The sequence below is a fragment of the Pipistrellus hanaki genome (genome assembly GCF_964339955.1).
Source record: "Pipistrellus hanaki genome assembly, chromosome: 5".
Classification (NCBI taxonomy): Eukaryota; Metazoa; Chordata; class Mammalia; order Chiroptera; family Vespertilionidae; genus Pipistrellus; species Pipistrellus hanaki.
Window position 1 is genome coordinate 66,045,499 of NC_140507.1, and position 16,439 is coordinate 66,061,937.

The window sequence follows — 16,439 nt, forward strand, 5'->3', positions numbered from 1 at the left end:
CAACCTGTTCTGATTCAACCTGTAAGACCAGATCCAAAAAAATACTCAACCTAAATGTTATTCTCCCAGAGTCAACATGGGAAACAAAAGCAATCAGTACAAAAAAAAAAATGTATCCAAACAGGGATTCATTAAAAATGGTAATTCCTAAAATGTTTCTAATTACTCTTCTTCATTTTAAACAATTAGACAATTTTTTTTTTTTTTACCTACAATTTGTTTCTTGATATTTTCTGGAAATGGCATGGCACATGGATGGTGTACCAGTTTTTAAGTAACTACATCTCAGCTCCAAAACCCCTTTCCGTTTTGAGCCCTGCATCGTTGAAACTACATTTTTGTACCAGCACTCTTCTTATAGGGATCTGCAATAGGAAGAATGAATGGGCGTTTGGCAATCTGGGAGTCTCTTTGCTTCCTGTAGGTTAATGTTACCTGAATAACAGATTTTACACTTGTAGTTATACTTAGGTTCAATATCCTTTTTAAAAAATATCACTCCATACCAACTTCATTGTCAGCCTGAGAGATATCAGCATAGCTGTCTAATGTTACTTTCAGAGTTCTGCGTCCTCTTTGAGCTCTCTAGCAGTATCCCAAATCTTCTGCACCAGCTCAGCTCAGCTCTGCACCTACTGTCAGAGTTCTGAGCCTTAGATCCATAGGCCAGCCCTATAGTACTACTCTAAATAATAAAGAAGTGATATGCAAATTGACCATCACTCCAACACACAAGATGGCTGCTCTGATGTGGTCACAAAATGGCCACTACAAGATGGCCAGCAGAGGAAGGCAGTTGTGGGTGATCAGGCCAGTAGGGGAGGGCAGTTGGAAAGAACCAGGCCTGCAGGGGAGGGCATTGGGGGGGGGGGGGCAGTCAGGGGCAATTGGATTGGCAGAGGAGAAGTTGAGCATAGATCATGCTGACAGGAGAGTGGTTAGGGGGTGATCAGGCTGGCAGGCAGAAGCAGTTAGGGGCAATCAGGTAGGCAGGCAGGCAGCAGTTGGGAGCCAGCAGTTCTGGATTGTGAGAGGGAAAAAGGCAGTTGAACATTCCTCAAGGGTTCCCAGATTAGAGAGGGTGCAGGCTGGACTGAGGGACACCTCCCCAACTATGCATGAATTTCATGCCCCGGGCCTCTAGTCTATAATAATAAAAGTGTAATATGCAAATAGACCAAATGGCCGAGTGGCAGCATGACCAACCATCAGGATGACCACACTATGAACCCACTGGCGCCAGGCCAGCCAAAGTGGTTGCGATGAGATTGGTGGGGGATAGGCCACACGATCACCCCAAAGAGGGAGGCCCAGTTCACCTTCTGTTGGATGATTGATCCAGGGGTTCTGTGAAACTGGGAAGCCAGAGGTATGTGGTGGTGGATGTGGGCAGCGCCAGGCCAAGGCAGGTGCAAGTGGGGCGGGGGGAGGGCTGTGAGATAGCTGGGGCCATGAATTTCATGCATCAGAACTCTAGTCTATATATATAAAAGCCTAAGCAATTGGCCAACTAGCTGGTAGCTATGACACTTCCTGACCACCAAGAGGCAGATGCTCAACGCAGTAGCAGAAACCACAGGCATGAGAAACATGGAACAGACTGATGAATCTCAGAGGGAACGGTGGAGGGTAGAGGGTGGGAAGATCTTATATGCATACTAGAGGCCTGTTGCATGGATTCATGCACAGGTGGGGTCCTTTAGCCTGCCCTGCAGGGATAGGGTCAAAACCAGCTCTCTGACATCCTCTGAGGGGTCCTGGATTGTGAGAGGGCACAGGCCAGGCCCAGGGACTCCACTGGTGCATAAATCTGTGCACCAGGCCTCTATTAGATTCATATAACCCTAACCTTTTTCCTTTGCTTCTCAGTTCCATGAATGAAATTACCTTCTTACACTTAGTATTTCATGGTTACTAACCAACTAGTAGCACATTGTCTTCCTTGTTTTGTTCTTCAATACTTGTTTTCCCAATTCTTTATATTTAATTCTATACCTATACCTCTAAAATGTGTTTTCTATCACTAATGTGTTTTCTCTTTTCTGTCTGAATTGTGATTGTTACAATACTGATCTTAGAATAAAAATAAAATAAAATAAGATAAAATAAAATAAAATAAAATAAAATAAAATAAAATAAAATAAAATAAAAAAGCAAGAATGAGAAAGCATCAAAAGTAGTTGTTTGACTTTTTCCTTACCACTTTACCATCTTAGAAAAGTTACTTGGTAAAGGAAAGTTATGCCCTTTACCATCGTAGGAAAGTTACTTGAATTTACAAATTTCCAACAAAATAAGAAAAGACAAGATGGCAATAGCAGTTATCTCCCAATTCCTGGGTTTCTTTGGTTATAAAATTAGATAAAAAAGAACATATTTCCAATTCTGAATAGGCCTTGGTAGATAACTGACTTTTCTGAAAACAACTATGTAATGTCAAATTTTTAAAATGTATACTTTAAAAGTATCAGAGAGTTGTGGAAGACATGAAGATTTTAAAACAAAAATTATAGAGGAGGGAAAATAAGCTGAATTATTAATACTTTCTCCTCCTGGAACAAAATGACTGTTTCCCAGGATGTGTTAATGTTGAGTATACTAGTAAAATAAGGATCAAGTTTGGCCCATACAGTGTGCCTCTGTTAAAGAGAGAGAACCCAGGAAACATCTGAGTTTGTAGAAGAGTCTAGATTGATGTTAGACATCAAATTCAAAGTTAGTTTTCCCTACACATTTGTTAAGTTTAGGTTCTCTTTGGGAAGCTGGTAAGAAAGTGAAAAGTTTTAAAGGCAGAAATATCTAGAATCTGTTGTACCTAATGAAAGGGGGTTGCCTCAAAGATATGTATTGTTTTCCATTTAAAACATTTGCCTGATTTTGAAGGAGCTTGGAATAGATGCTAGAGAATTGAGTTTTTCAAGATTTGGGTATTCATATCTAGTCACCATTATTTTTCAAAACTGAGAAAATAGAGGTATATGGGCTCTCAATAGAAAGTCCATTTAGGTATATGTGTTTTACTAAAATTACAATATTATATGACTAAACTCAATTCCTAATTGTACTGAAATTGTCATTAAGTCTATCTTTCAGAGGAAAGATGGAAATTCCTTAAGTCAAAGGTAATTCTACCCAGAAATTTTTGGCCAAAATAAGAAAACAACAACAAAGGTAGTAAAATAGGAGTTAGAAGCCATCTTAAAGATCATTGAAGAGTGTAAAAGAAGAAAATGAACAAAAAATCCCTATGATTGCTCTTTTAGAAAAACTGAAAGAAAAATGAACAAACTACATATGTGAAAGAAGGAAAAGTTTTTTTGCCAGAAAATTAATGCTTATGCAGTTATCAAATACATAATCTAGAGCTTAAAAATAAAACACCTAAATTCAGGAAATCAGTAAACAATTTGAATTACAGGCTGCATTGTGTGAAGAAAAGTCAGTGACAAATATCAATTACACACATTAGAAAAATGTTAAACATAGGATATTACATATGGAGCATATAAATAAACAATATCATTGGAGTCCCAGAAGAGGAGAAGAAAAAGAATTAAAAAGAAGTAATAGTTCTGGCTAGTGGTTATAGTGTCAGTCCACACACTGAAAGGTCTCAGGTTTGATTCCCAGTCAAGGGCACCTATCTGAGTTATGGGTTCACTCCCTGTCCCCGGTTGATATAATGGATGATATTTCTCAAAGTATATAAACATATTAGCCCAGTACTTTAAGAAAAGAATTTTATTCTCATGTTTCATCTATGTTGTTTAAATGGCAACATTTGTTTGTTTTAAGGAAAATGAGGTGTGCATATACACAGTAGAATATTATCCAGCCATTAAATTGAGCCAAAAAGATGGTCATGTTTGAACTGTCCCCTAAAATTCATATGTTGAAGTCAAATACCAAATACCTCAGAAAATGTCCTTATTTTGGAACAAGGTTATTATAGATATAGAATTGGGTGAGCCCAAATGCAATATAACAGGTGTCTTATTTAAAGTGAAAAATTTAGGCATGGGAAGAGAATCATGTCAAAATTGAATCATGCTGCATAGAGCAATGAATTACTTAGATCCAGAAGAGAAGTCTAGAATAAATCCTTCCCTATTATCTTCAATGATAGTAAGGCATTTTGGACACTGATTTTGGAATGCTATCATCTAGAATTGTCAGGCAATAAATCTCCATAAAATCTTTTTGTGGTGACTTGTTATACCAGCCCTAAAAAATAAATAAATAAATAAATAAAAATAAATTGAGAGATTAACACATTCATAGTTCTAAGTAGAATTTTTAACCAGAAGTGATGAGAGCCAGAGAGAGAGTGAAAATTTCCATAAAGGAAAAAATGCAAATCTGGTATGGCCTTACTAAATGGGGGGGAAAATAGAAAGACACTGGCAGGTATCTGATGGGCAGACATTACCAACCTCTCTGCGTGCCACAGGTAAACTCTCAAGGATAATGAAAAACTAAACTTGCTTCCTTGGTTTTCCTCAGCAAACTCACTGAATATGTGTCTGCCCCTATTGGCAATTTTAAACTTCCAGTCAATTTACCTATTAAGTTATTTACTAAATTTACCTATTAAAAGTAAACCACTTTACTTTTTACTCACCTCCCTCTTCTAAATTTCCTTTTCCTACTGACAGTGGTTTTCTTAACAAATGAAATATATTTCTATGTAGACATGAAATGTATCTGTGTTGTTTTATTGACCTTAAAGAGAAAAGTTACTGATGTCTCAATTCCTTGTAAAATATTCTAAATTGGGTTAAACCTTCTCTGGAGCTTGAAATACTTGAACAACAGTATAGTTCATTACTGATGAAATTATCTGGGATCAAGGCAACAGTTTAATCAACATTACTGAAGCTAAAGTGTTTATACTGTAGGAAGCACATAGGAAGGAGATCAGTCACATTTATACCTATTAAAGAGTAGCTAGAAGTAAAGTTTGTTGGAGATGGCAGAGTCACAATGAGGAGGAACTTTAACCAGTTGCCATGGTCTGTAGCACTGGGAGAGTCTTGCTGCTAGGTAACTACATCTAGAATGTAATCAATCCTGAGATAATAAGAAGATGGTCTCTATATTTCTCCTTGTAATGTGAGGTTTCAGAGGAAATATACACCATCAATAGTATGGCTAGAGCTACAAAGGACCATGGGAACCATTAATAATTCTGCTGGTAAGTTACACAAGATTTTCGTGTAAAGGAAAGAAACAGTAGGATTTATTAGTATGTACACTTGAACACACACACACACAGACAAGAGTGTTTACCAAGTATTCGCATCTTGAGAGCCATCTATGAGACTTATTATTTCCTATTGTATCTTTTATTTGGTTAACAAGTACAAAATTGTGCTTAAATACTGTAGATTATTAGTTACATTTTGGAAGTGTGACTTGAGCTATCAATAAGAATGAAAGGGGAGGTAGTAATTAAGGTACAGAGATTGGTCAATTTGACAAAACTTTGGGATTATAAAAAAGTATTTATCAATTGTCTTACACATATATTAATATGTACCATAATGCTCAGTCAACAAAAGGCAATGGTGGTACTGGAAGGGAGAAGTAGCATGGGTTAGATGGATGTGACTTAAATGTGTTTATATTTTGTTATATTCTTAAGAAGAACATTTTTAGCACCATGTAAAATGAAATAAAATCAAACTAGAAGGGTAGAAATTGGAAATGGGAGTGTATGAAGACAAAATAAAATATCTTCAGGAATGCAAAGGAAATCAATAATCCCAAAAGGATAGAGGAAAGCTTTGGGGGTATATGGTAATATTTTTTTATAATACACAAACATCTGAATCCCTACAATTTTAGGATTTCAAGGTAATTCTCAAATTCAATCTTCATCTAGATGTATTTATGTCATAAGCAAAATACATACATATATATATATATATATATATATATATATATATATATATATATGTATAATATAACTAAGTGGCCAGATAATTATGATCTCTGAACACATAATAATCTGGCCACTCAGTATATATATATTAGAGGCCCAGTGCATGAATTCATGCATGGGTGGAGTCTGGCCATCCTGGCCAGCGGGAGGGGACATGGGCAGTTGGTCAGCCTGCCTGCTGGTGGAAATCCTGGTCTAGGGGACAATTTGCATATTAGCCTTTTATTATATAGGTTATACACTGAGTGGCCAGATAGTATGCATTCAGAGATCATAATAATCTGGCCACTCAGTGTATAAAAATATTTGCCTCAATAAAATTAGCACATATTTGAGAAAATGAGAAATCTGGTACAAGCATGATGCCTTTTGACAATACTGATTTGTTACTTTTTTTCATGAACAAAATATTAATAAAACCACATAATGTGCAAACACTGCCCTAAACATTTGGTAAACATAAATGAATAATGCAGACCTAAATAAATTAATGGTCTTAAACACAAATTTGGACAGAGTGGGTGGGGCAAAGATACACATTAGGAATTTGTCAAATTGCATTCAGTAATTTATATGTCTATTCTAGCTTTTATTTATAGCATGAATATCCACAGTCATCATCAGATCATGAAACCCAATGGTTATTTTGACCCTTGCAGTTTGGCAGAAGTAGATGTAAAAAGGACACAGGAAGGAGTTAGGACAAGTAACTATTTGTTGCATGAACATAGACAGGAGTGGGCAAAGGTACATTAATACTACTAATAAAAAAGCAATGATTAATAACTGATTAATGATTAATAATGATTTACTAATGATATAGTAAAGACTTGATATAACTGACTAATTCATCTGAGGGGATATTTGCTAAAGCCAAATTTCCATTATATAATAAAGTAGGTATTCTTAATATGTTAAAAATTTAACAATTTTGTTAGTTTATCTCTTTTTACTTACGTAGACACATTTGTGTAATTAAAATCAAGTATGCATGAAAAGTCTAATTTCGCAGAACAGTTTTATATATGTATCATGTAATTGTAAATTTATAATAAATAAGTCTAATAAATGTGAGCATTCACCAGTCACCATGAGTTAACAAATGCACACAGCTGGGGTGTTGAAATATGGGCTGGCATGTGTTGAAACTACTGCAGAAAGTCAGCCACATGCCAATAGAACCAATTACCACATGCGATACAGTGTGATCATATGCTAATCCTATGCCAAACACTGTTTACTACCAGTGAGACTTGGATATAAATATGTAGACTATAGTAGTAGACATATAATATTCATTTCTTTGGTGGCATTACCACAATGTTTTTCCCAACATATGGCCTATTCACTAAAATTTGTTAAAAATAACAGTGAATTAATAACAAAGCCTTAACCTATTGATTTAATTATAAGCAAATCTTGGTTTGAAGCAGTTTAAAATTAACTTGGTGTTAATTTTCAAATACAACATATAAACAAGAAATTCTGTCTGTTAAAATCAACGTCCATTAAATTGAGGTTGGCCAATCGAGGGTTTACTATTGTATATTGCATTTACCAATGCTGCCTTCTTGATGGGAATCTTTGGCTTCAATTCCTTATTTGTAGAATTGGACTTCCTTTTGATCTTAAATAATAAATTATTTGGTCACATTCTTCAAGAAAAGAAAATTAAAAATATTTTCATATATTGTTTTTCTTATTACTATAAGTAATAAGTATGCATGAAAAGTCTAATTTCACAGAACAGTTTTCTATATGTATTATGTAATTGTAAATTTGTACTGAATAAGTCTAATAAATGTGTGCATATTAGTCTTTTCATATGGTCTTTACTATACCAAGGTGGGCAAAAGTAGGTTTACAGATGTGAATGAAAAACTAAAAGTTTAATCTTACACAGTTATATCGAGATATTAGTATACTCTCATTCTCCACAACCACATCAGAAATATAACTAAGCAAAAGATGAGAAACCATAAAAATATCAAAGGAATCGACAGGCAGCAAAATCTCAGACATATGCCAAAGCAATATATTTGCCAATATAGCTGATAGGGGAACGGAAACTAAAGAGAAAATAAACAAATGGGACTGCATGAAAATAAAAAGCTTTTCACAGCAAAAGAAAACAACAAGCAAGTCCACTGCATTAGAGAACATATTTGCCAATGTTATCACTGATAATCTCCAACATTTACAGGGAACTCATACAACTTAACAAAAGGAAGATAAACAACCATATCAAAAAGTGGACAATGGACTTAAATAGATACTTTTTGAAAGAGGACATAAGGAAGGTCAAGAAAAATATAAAAATATGCTCAAAATCACTAATTATCTGAGAGATGCAAATCAAAACGACAATGAGGTACCATCTCGCACCTGTCAGAATGGTTATCATCAACATCAACAAACAATAAGTGTTGGCAAAGATGCGGAGAAAAAGGAACCCTCTGGCAATGTTGGGAATGCAGACTGGTGCAGCCACTGTGGAGAAGAGTATGGAGTTTCCTCAAAAAACTAAAAATGGAACTCCCATTTGACCCAATGATCTCACTTCTAGGAATATATCCCAAGAAACTAGAAACACAAATCAGAAAGGATATATGCACCCCTATGTAAATTCACCATAGCTAAGATTTGAAAACAGCCTAAATGCCCATCAGCAGATGAATGGATTAAGAAGCTATGGTATATCTATACAGTGGAATATTTTGCCACTATAAAAAAGAAGGAACTTTTACCATTTGCAATAGCATGAATGGAACTGGAGAGCATTATGCTGAGTGAAATAAGCCAGTTGGATAAAGATAAATATCACATGATCTCACTCATATGTGGGATATAATGATTAGCATAATTTGATGAACAAGAATAGATACAGCCTACTGGTTTGGTTCAGTGGATAGAGCATCAGACTGAAAGGTCCCAGGTTCGATTCCAGTCAAGGGCATGTACCTTGGTTGCGGGCACATCCCCAGTAGGAGGTGTGCAGGAGGCAGCTGATCGATGTTTCTCTCTCATTAATGTTTCTAACTTTCTAGCCCTCTCCCTTCCTCTCTGTAAAGAAAAATAAATAAATAAAAATTATTTTATATATATTATATATAAAATTATATATATTATATATAATTTTATATATAAAATTTGTCTCTAGATCTATTCTTAAAATATATACCTATATATAATTTTATATATAAAATTATATATTGGTATATATTTTAAGAATAGATCTAGAGACAAATGGTAGGGTAGTAGGGTGGGGGGGATAGAGAGGAGTTTAGAGAGCAAAGGACTTGTGTGCATGCATTATTAGCATAACCAATGGACACAGACACTAGGGCATTGGGGCTTGCCAAGGGTGGAAATGGCTTGTGGGAGTGTCAATTGGGAAAAAAGGAGACATATGTAAAACTTTAGAAAATAAAAATAGATTGAAAAAAAGATTTGGATCCAGCCTAAGTACCCATCAGCAGATGAGTAGATTTAAAAACTGTAGTATAGATGTAAGGAATACTACACTGTGCTAAAAAAGAAGGAATTCTTACCATTTGCAACAGCATGGATGAAACTGGAGAGCATTATGCCAAGTGAAATAAGCTAGTCAAAGAAAGAGAAATATCATATGATATCATTCATTTATGGAATATAATGAACAACATAAACTGATGAACAAAAACAGATCCAGAGACAGAGAAACATCAATCAGACCATCAAACCTCAGAGGGAAGGTAGGAAAGAGTGGGGGTAAGGAGGAGAGATCAACCAAGGGACTTGTATGCATGCATATAAACCTAACCAATGGACACAGACACCAGGGGAATGAGAGCATGAATGTGTGGGAGGCAAATGGGGGCATAAGGACACATATGTAATACCTTAATCAATAAAGAAAAATTAAAAAAAAAAAACAACCAGAAAGCACAACGATCATTTTCAACCACATGAAATCTAGCTTAACAGAAGTCCTACAACTAAGGATATAAGAAAGCCAATAACACTGGTTGGAGGGGCAGGGACACTGCACAGGCTAGTCCCCCACCAACATGTGGCAAATAAAATCTCCCTAACTTGGTGAAGGTAATAGAATACAAATCTAGGTAGTGCAGAGAGTTTCAAACAAGATGAACCCAAAGAAACCCACACCAAGATATTTTATAATTAAAATTCAAAGGTTAAAGACATAGAGACTCTTAAAAGCAGCAAGAGAAAAGCAGTTAACTAGCAATAAGTGAACTCCCATAGACTGTCAGCTGATTTCTCGACAGAAATTCTGCATACCAAAAGAATTGGCAAGAAATATTTAGAATGATGAAAAACAAAAACATGCAAGAAAGATTTCTCTGCCAAGTGAAGATATCATTTAGAATTCAAGAACATTTAAACAACTTCCAAGAAAAGAAAAAGTTAAAAGACTTCATGATCACCAAAGCAGTGTTACTAAAATGTTAAAGGGTCTTGAAGAAGAAGCAGAAGAAAAAGTGGAGGAAGAAGAAGGAGGAGAAGAAGGAGGAGAGATTAAAAATATGAACAATAAGCCGAAACCGGTTTGGCTCAGTGGATAGAGCGTCGGCCTGCAGACTGAAAAGTCCCAGGTTCGATTCCTGTCAAGGGCATGTACCTGGGTTGCGGGCACATCCCCAGTCGGGGGTGTGCAAGAGGCAGCTGATTTATGGTTCTCTCTCATCAATGTTTCTAACTCTCTATCCCTCTCCCTTCCTCTCTGTAAAAAATCAATAAAATTTTTTTTAAATATGAACAATAAAATATCTATACATACTCACCTATCAACAATTTAATCCACCTCCCTTAAAAAAATTCAAAATAAAGGAACAGGAGGATCCAAGATGGCTGCACAGGTAAACACCTAACCGCAGCCGCACACAACAATTTCAATAAAATACAACTAAAATACAAAATGGACATTACCCAGAACTACAGGAAAGTCAATTGATTGGAAATTCTACAATGAGAAGGAAAGAGAAAACCAGAAGGAAAAGCAGAGGACCTATAAAAGCCTAAGGTACAGAGACACGCTGCTCTTGGGAGAGGACGGAACCGGAGAGGAGGGGGAGGCTGAGTGCCTGGCTGGCATTCCCTAGCGGGGAGATAAAAGCTCCGGACTGTGCTGAACTCCAGATCTGAAAGCACTGAACCCCAGTTCTACGCCAGACCCTGGGGACACAGGCTCATACAGAGGGAGACTGGGCTGTAAGGCGGAAACCTAGGGGAGCAGTGAAAGGACGTTCCGGAGGCACGCACATTGTGCACAGAGAACGGGTGGTTGACTGTGCCACTGATTGCCCTAGCTGGAAGGAGACAAAAGCTCCAGACTGCTCTGAACGCCACCTCCAACTCCACTTCCAACTGAACTGAACCCCAGTTCTGGGCTCATTAGGGGAGAACCTAGACTGTTTGGTAGCCAGCGAAACTCGAGGGCACCTTTCTCTCAGAGGTGCTTGCAGCGAATACTGAAGGACCCTGAGGAACACTGAGACCCAGGAGCCTCATAGGGCTGGACTAACGGAAACCAAGGCTGTAGGCTCCACCCCCAAACTCTGCCCCATCCAAGCTGAACACAGAGACTTTTAAGGCTACCAACTCAGGGAAGCTGCGAAAATGCTGAGACAAGGAAACAGATTACAAACGAAAGAAATGGAGGACAAAAAGTGACTGGATATAGAGTTCAAAACCACACTTTTAAGGTTTTTCAAGAATTTCCTAGAAAAGGCCGATAAAATAAACAAGACCTATGAGGATATGAAAAGGGATCAACTAGAAATAATAAGGGATCAACAAGAAATAATAAGGGATCAACAAGAAATAAATAATACATTGTCTGAAAAAAAAAATATATTATACAGAGTTCCTAAAAACAGAATGGAAGATCATAAGAATCAAGTCAAAGATTTGGAACATAAAGAGCCAGAAGTCACTCCTCCACAGAAGCAAGAAGACAAGAGAACCCAGAAAGTTGAAGATAATGTAAGAAACCTCTGGGACAACTTCAAGCAAACCAACATCAGAATTATGGGGGGTCCCAGAAGATGAGAGAGAGCAAGATATTGAAAACATACTGAAAGAAATAGTGAAAGAAAACTTCCCCCACCTGGTGAAAGAATTAGACTTACAAGTCCAGGAAACGCACAGAACTCCAAACAAAAGAAATCCAAAGAAGACCACACCAAGACAAATCATAATTAAAATCCCAAGAGAAAAGACAAAGAGAGAATATTAAAAGCAGCAAGAGCAAAGCAGGTAGTTACCTATAAAGGAGCACCCATACGATTGGCAGCTGATTTCTCAACAGAAACCATGCAGGCAAGAAATATTCAAGGTGATGAATAACAGAACCTACAGCCAAAAATAATCTACCCAGCAAAGCTATCACTCAGAATTGAAGGCCAGATAAAGAGCTTCACTAATAAAAAAAAAAAGCTAAAGGAGTTCATCACCACCAAACCAGAATTATATGAATTGCTGAAGGGGGTTCTTTCAGAAGAGAAAGTAAATAAAGATAAAAACTATGAACAACAAATACTAACTATCAACAAGTGAATCTAAAAACCAAGGGAATTAAAAAAAAATCTGATGAACAATATTAACTGGTGAATATAATAGAATCAGAGGTATGGAAGGGGAGTGAACTGATGATTCTTGGGGAAAAGGGGAGGGGGGTGGGAAGAGACTGAACATAAACTGTGCACCTATGGATGAGGACAATGGGTGATGGGGAAAGGGCAGAGGGTGGGGTGAGAACCTGGTGGAGGAGAGCAATGGAGGGGTGGGGGGAATGAGGAACATTTGTAATAATATGAACAATAAAGATTTATTTAAAATAAAAAAATAAAAATAAAGGAACACGTAAAACAGAAAAAAACTCATAGATACAGAGAACATGTTGATGATTATCAGATGAGAGGATGGTTGAGGAGTTTGGTAAAAATGTTGGAGAGACTAAGAAGTACAAATTGGTAGTAACAGAATAGTCATGGGGATGTAAAGTATAGCATAGAGAATAAAATCAAGGATATAAGAAAGCCAATAATGTTCTAATAATGTATTTTGTTAGATGGGTACAAGATTTATCAGGATAATCACTCAATAATTTATATAAGGTCTAATCATTGAAGGCAATCCAGAAACTAATATGTAATATTGTTTGGCAAATCTAATTGAAAAATGAGAAATGATTTCTAAAAAGAATAAAAATAAAAAAAATTTGAAAAGGGAAAAATATATATTAATATTTATATCAAGTCAATAAATACAAATAGAGACTCCATCTCAAATAGGATATATCTTCACCTTTCCATTAAGACCATTTGTTTTATATATTTACTAGAGTCCTGTTGCAAGATATTCATGCAAGAATGGGCCTTCCTTCCCCTGGCTTCACTCCTGGCTGCCCAGGAGCCTGCAAGTCCTCGCTCCCAGGAGGAGCACCACTCCTGTAGCTCTCTCCACCACCCACCTCCTCCTCAGAGCAGGCATCCCACCCCTCCTGACAGCTCCATGCCTGCATATGCAAATTAACCTACCATCTTTGTCAGGTTAATTTGTATACTCACTCCTGATTGGCTGTGGGCATAGCAGAGGTATGGTCAATTTACATGTTTGTCTATTATTAGGTAAGATTGTGAAAATTTTCACAAATGTTTATGTAGTTAAACAACAGTATCATTAATCACTAAGTGTAATTCAACCAGGTTCATAGGTCTCTTTCTATGACAAATCACCATTTTTACACACACAATCTCAAACTGCCTTACAATTTCTATTTTTTAAATTGTTTTTATTTATTTTAAGAGAGATGGAAAGGAAGAGGTAGAGATAGAAACATCAATGAAAGTGAAACATTTATTGGCTGCCTCCAGCATACCCTCTACTAGAATGCTACCACAACCTGGATATATTCCCTGACTGAGAATCAAACCCTTGACCTCTTGGTGCATGAGACAAAGTCAACCAACTCAGCCACATGGGCCATGCTGCCTTAAAGTTTCTAAGGGGTGAATGGATGCAGTAGTCTGAATTATTTCTTGAGCCAAACACTAATCCATCTTAACTCCTGTCTTTTTCTTACTCCTCCACCTTGGCCTGCTAATAACCTCCAACACAGTCTCTACTCTTTATTTTTCTCTTTTAGTGTGTACTCTGATGGTATGAGGCTGCCAGAGAACAGATTCAAAGTCAATGCTGAACACTCAGCTCAGAGGCAAGAGTGATGCATCCTGCCCATCCTATTTTGCTCTCACCAATGGCTATGTATTGTGGTATCATAATGGCTGTGAGTGAGGCCCTAGTGTGTGTGAAGAACACTAGTCTACAACTCTGGTTGGGGATAATTTTGTTACCATATGGATTGTTCTTGGTTGTGCACTCCCAATACCATGGTCCCCCAGAAGTGGTGATTCCCTTGAGGGTAACAGGCACTGGCATTGGCATGAAGACTCAAGATAGGATGTCTTACAGAATGCATTTTGGGGGTCAGAATCAGGTCATACACATGAAGGTCAACAAGCATTTTCTATCCAGACACTTCCAAGTGTTTACCTACTCAGACCAAGGTGCTCTTCTTGAGGACCAGCCTTTTATCCAGAATGACTGCTACTATCATGGTTATGTGGAGGGGGACCCAGAATCCCTGGTTGCCCTCAGTACCTGTTTGGGAGGGTTGCAAGGAATATTACAGACAAATGACACTGTTTATGAAATTGAGCCCAAGACACTTTCTACCACATTTGAACATTTCATATATAAAGTGGATAGCGAGGTGACACAGTTGCCAGCCACGAGATGTGGAGTAACAGATGAAGAAATAGCACGACAATTGAAGTTTCAACAGAATGTTAATTTCACTTTGATGCAGAGTGGGTATGAAGGCTGGTGGACCCACAAGCAGATTCTTGAACTGATAGTGGTGGTGGAACACAATCTCTATCTTCATCACCAAAGTAACATTTCAGCTGTGCAGTATGAAGCATTTCTTACTGTCAATGGCGCAGCTAACTTTTTGAATTCACTGGATGTTGATGTGGTTTTCATGGGAATTGAGGTCTGGACTGGAAGAAACCCGACATCATTAGATAACATATCCCGTGGTCTAAAAGGATTTTGCAATTGGAAGCAAACTAGCTTAAATACGCGCATTTCTCATGATATTGCACATCTTTTTGTTATGCGTAATTATGGTATTGTTGCTGGCCTGGCCTATGTGGGAACAGTATGTGACTATGCATTTAATTGTGGAGTGGAAACTTCACTGGGTGAAACTTTACATACTTTTGCATATATTGTGGCACATGAGATTGGTCATAATTTTGGTATGAAACATGATGTACCAACTTGTACATGTGGACTTCGAAACTGCATAATGTTTCCAGTAAAATCAAGTGCAACTAAATTCAGCAACTGCAGTTATGCTAGCTTCATGAACACCACTGCAAGGCGAAATTGTATGTACGTGTCATCAGATAGAGGGAACATCTTCACACCGGCACAGTGTGGGAACAGTGTGATTGAAGAAGGAGAAGAGTGTGATTGTGGCGCTTTACAATTGTGTATGAAAGATCCGTGCTGTAAGACGGACTGCACTCTCAGGCCTGGGGCCGCTTGTGCTTTTGGGCTTTGTTGCAAAGACTGCCAGATCCTGCCAACAGGTGAAGTTTGTAGACAAGAGGAAAATGACTGTGATCTCCCAGAGTGGTGCAATGGGACCTCCCACCATTGTCCAGAGGATGTGTACTTGCAGAACGGGGTGTCATGCAAGGGCGGTGGCTACTGCTATGAAAAGCGATGCAATAACCGTGAAGAGCAGTGCAGGAACATTTTTGGCAAAGAGGCCAAGAGTGCAAATCAGAGTTGCTACACAGAAATGAATACCCGAGGTGACCGTTTTGGGAACTGTGGTTTAATGAACACTAAATACATAAAATGTAGCATCTCAGATACCTTGTGCGGGAGGATTCAGTGTGATAATGTGATAGAACTTCCCCATCTGATAAATCATTCTACTGTGCATTGGGCTCGCATCAATGATTTCATCTGCTGGGGCACTGACTACCACTTTGGGATGACCATACCTGACATTGGTGATGTGAAAGATGGGACAGAGTGTGGGGTAGAACATATCTGCATCCAACGGAAGTGTGTTCCTATGTCACATCTGGTAACTGATTGTTCACCTGAGACCTGCAATCTGAAAGGAGTCTGCAACAACAGACAGCACTGCCATTGCAACCCCCAGTGGGACCCTCCCAACTGCCTGGAAGAAGGCAGTGGTGGTAGTATTGACAGTGGGCCACCCCCTCAGAGGAAAATGGGGCAAGGAACCAATTACCTGCTTCTACTTTTGTTGATTCCTTTTATTATGTTATTATGCATCTTATTTTTTTGTTTTCTGAGACGCAAAACAACAGATGAGAGAAGAGAGTCAAATGTGTCACCTTTAGAAGTGTCATCTTCAACACTGTCATCTTCAAAGGAGTAA

The 16,439-nt window shown here is 37.6% G+C and overlaps 1 protein-coding gene across 1 annotated transcript; it reads left to right on the forward strand.

Moving 5' to 3' along the window:
- Positions 1-14,174: 14,174 nt before the first annotated feature.
- Positions 14,175-16,439, forward strand: LOC311623311 (disintegrin and metalloproteinase domain-containing protein 20-like; the record flags this gene model as incomplete). Its single annotated transcript, XM_084885319.1, has 1 exon — positions 14,175-16,439. One exon carries the CDS (start codon positions 14,175-14,177, stop codon positions 16,437-16,439), a length of 2,265 nt encoding a protein of 754 aa, XP_084741445.1.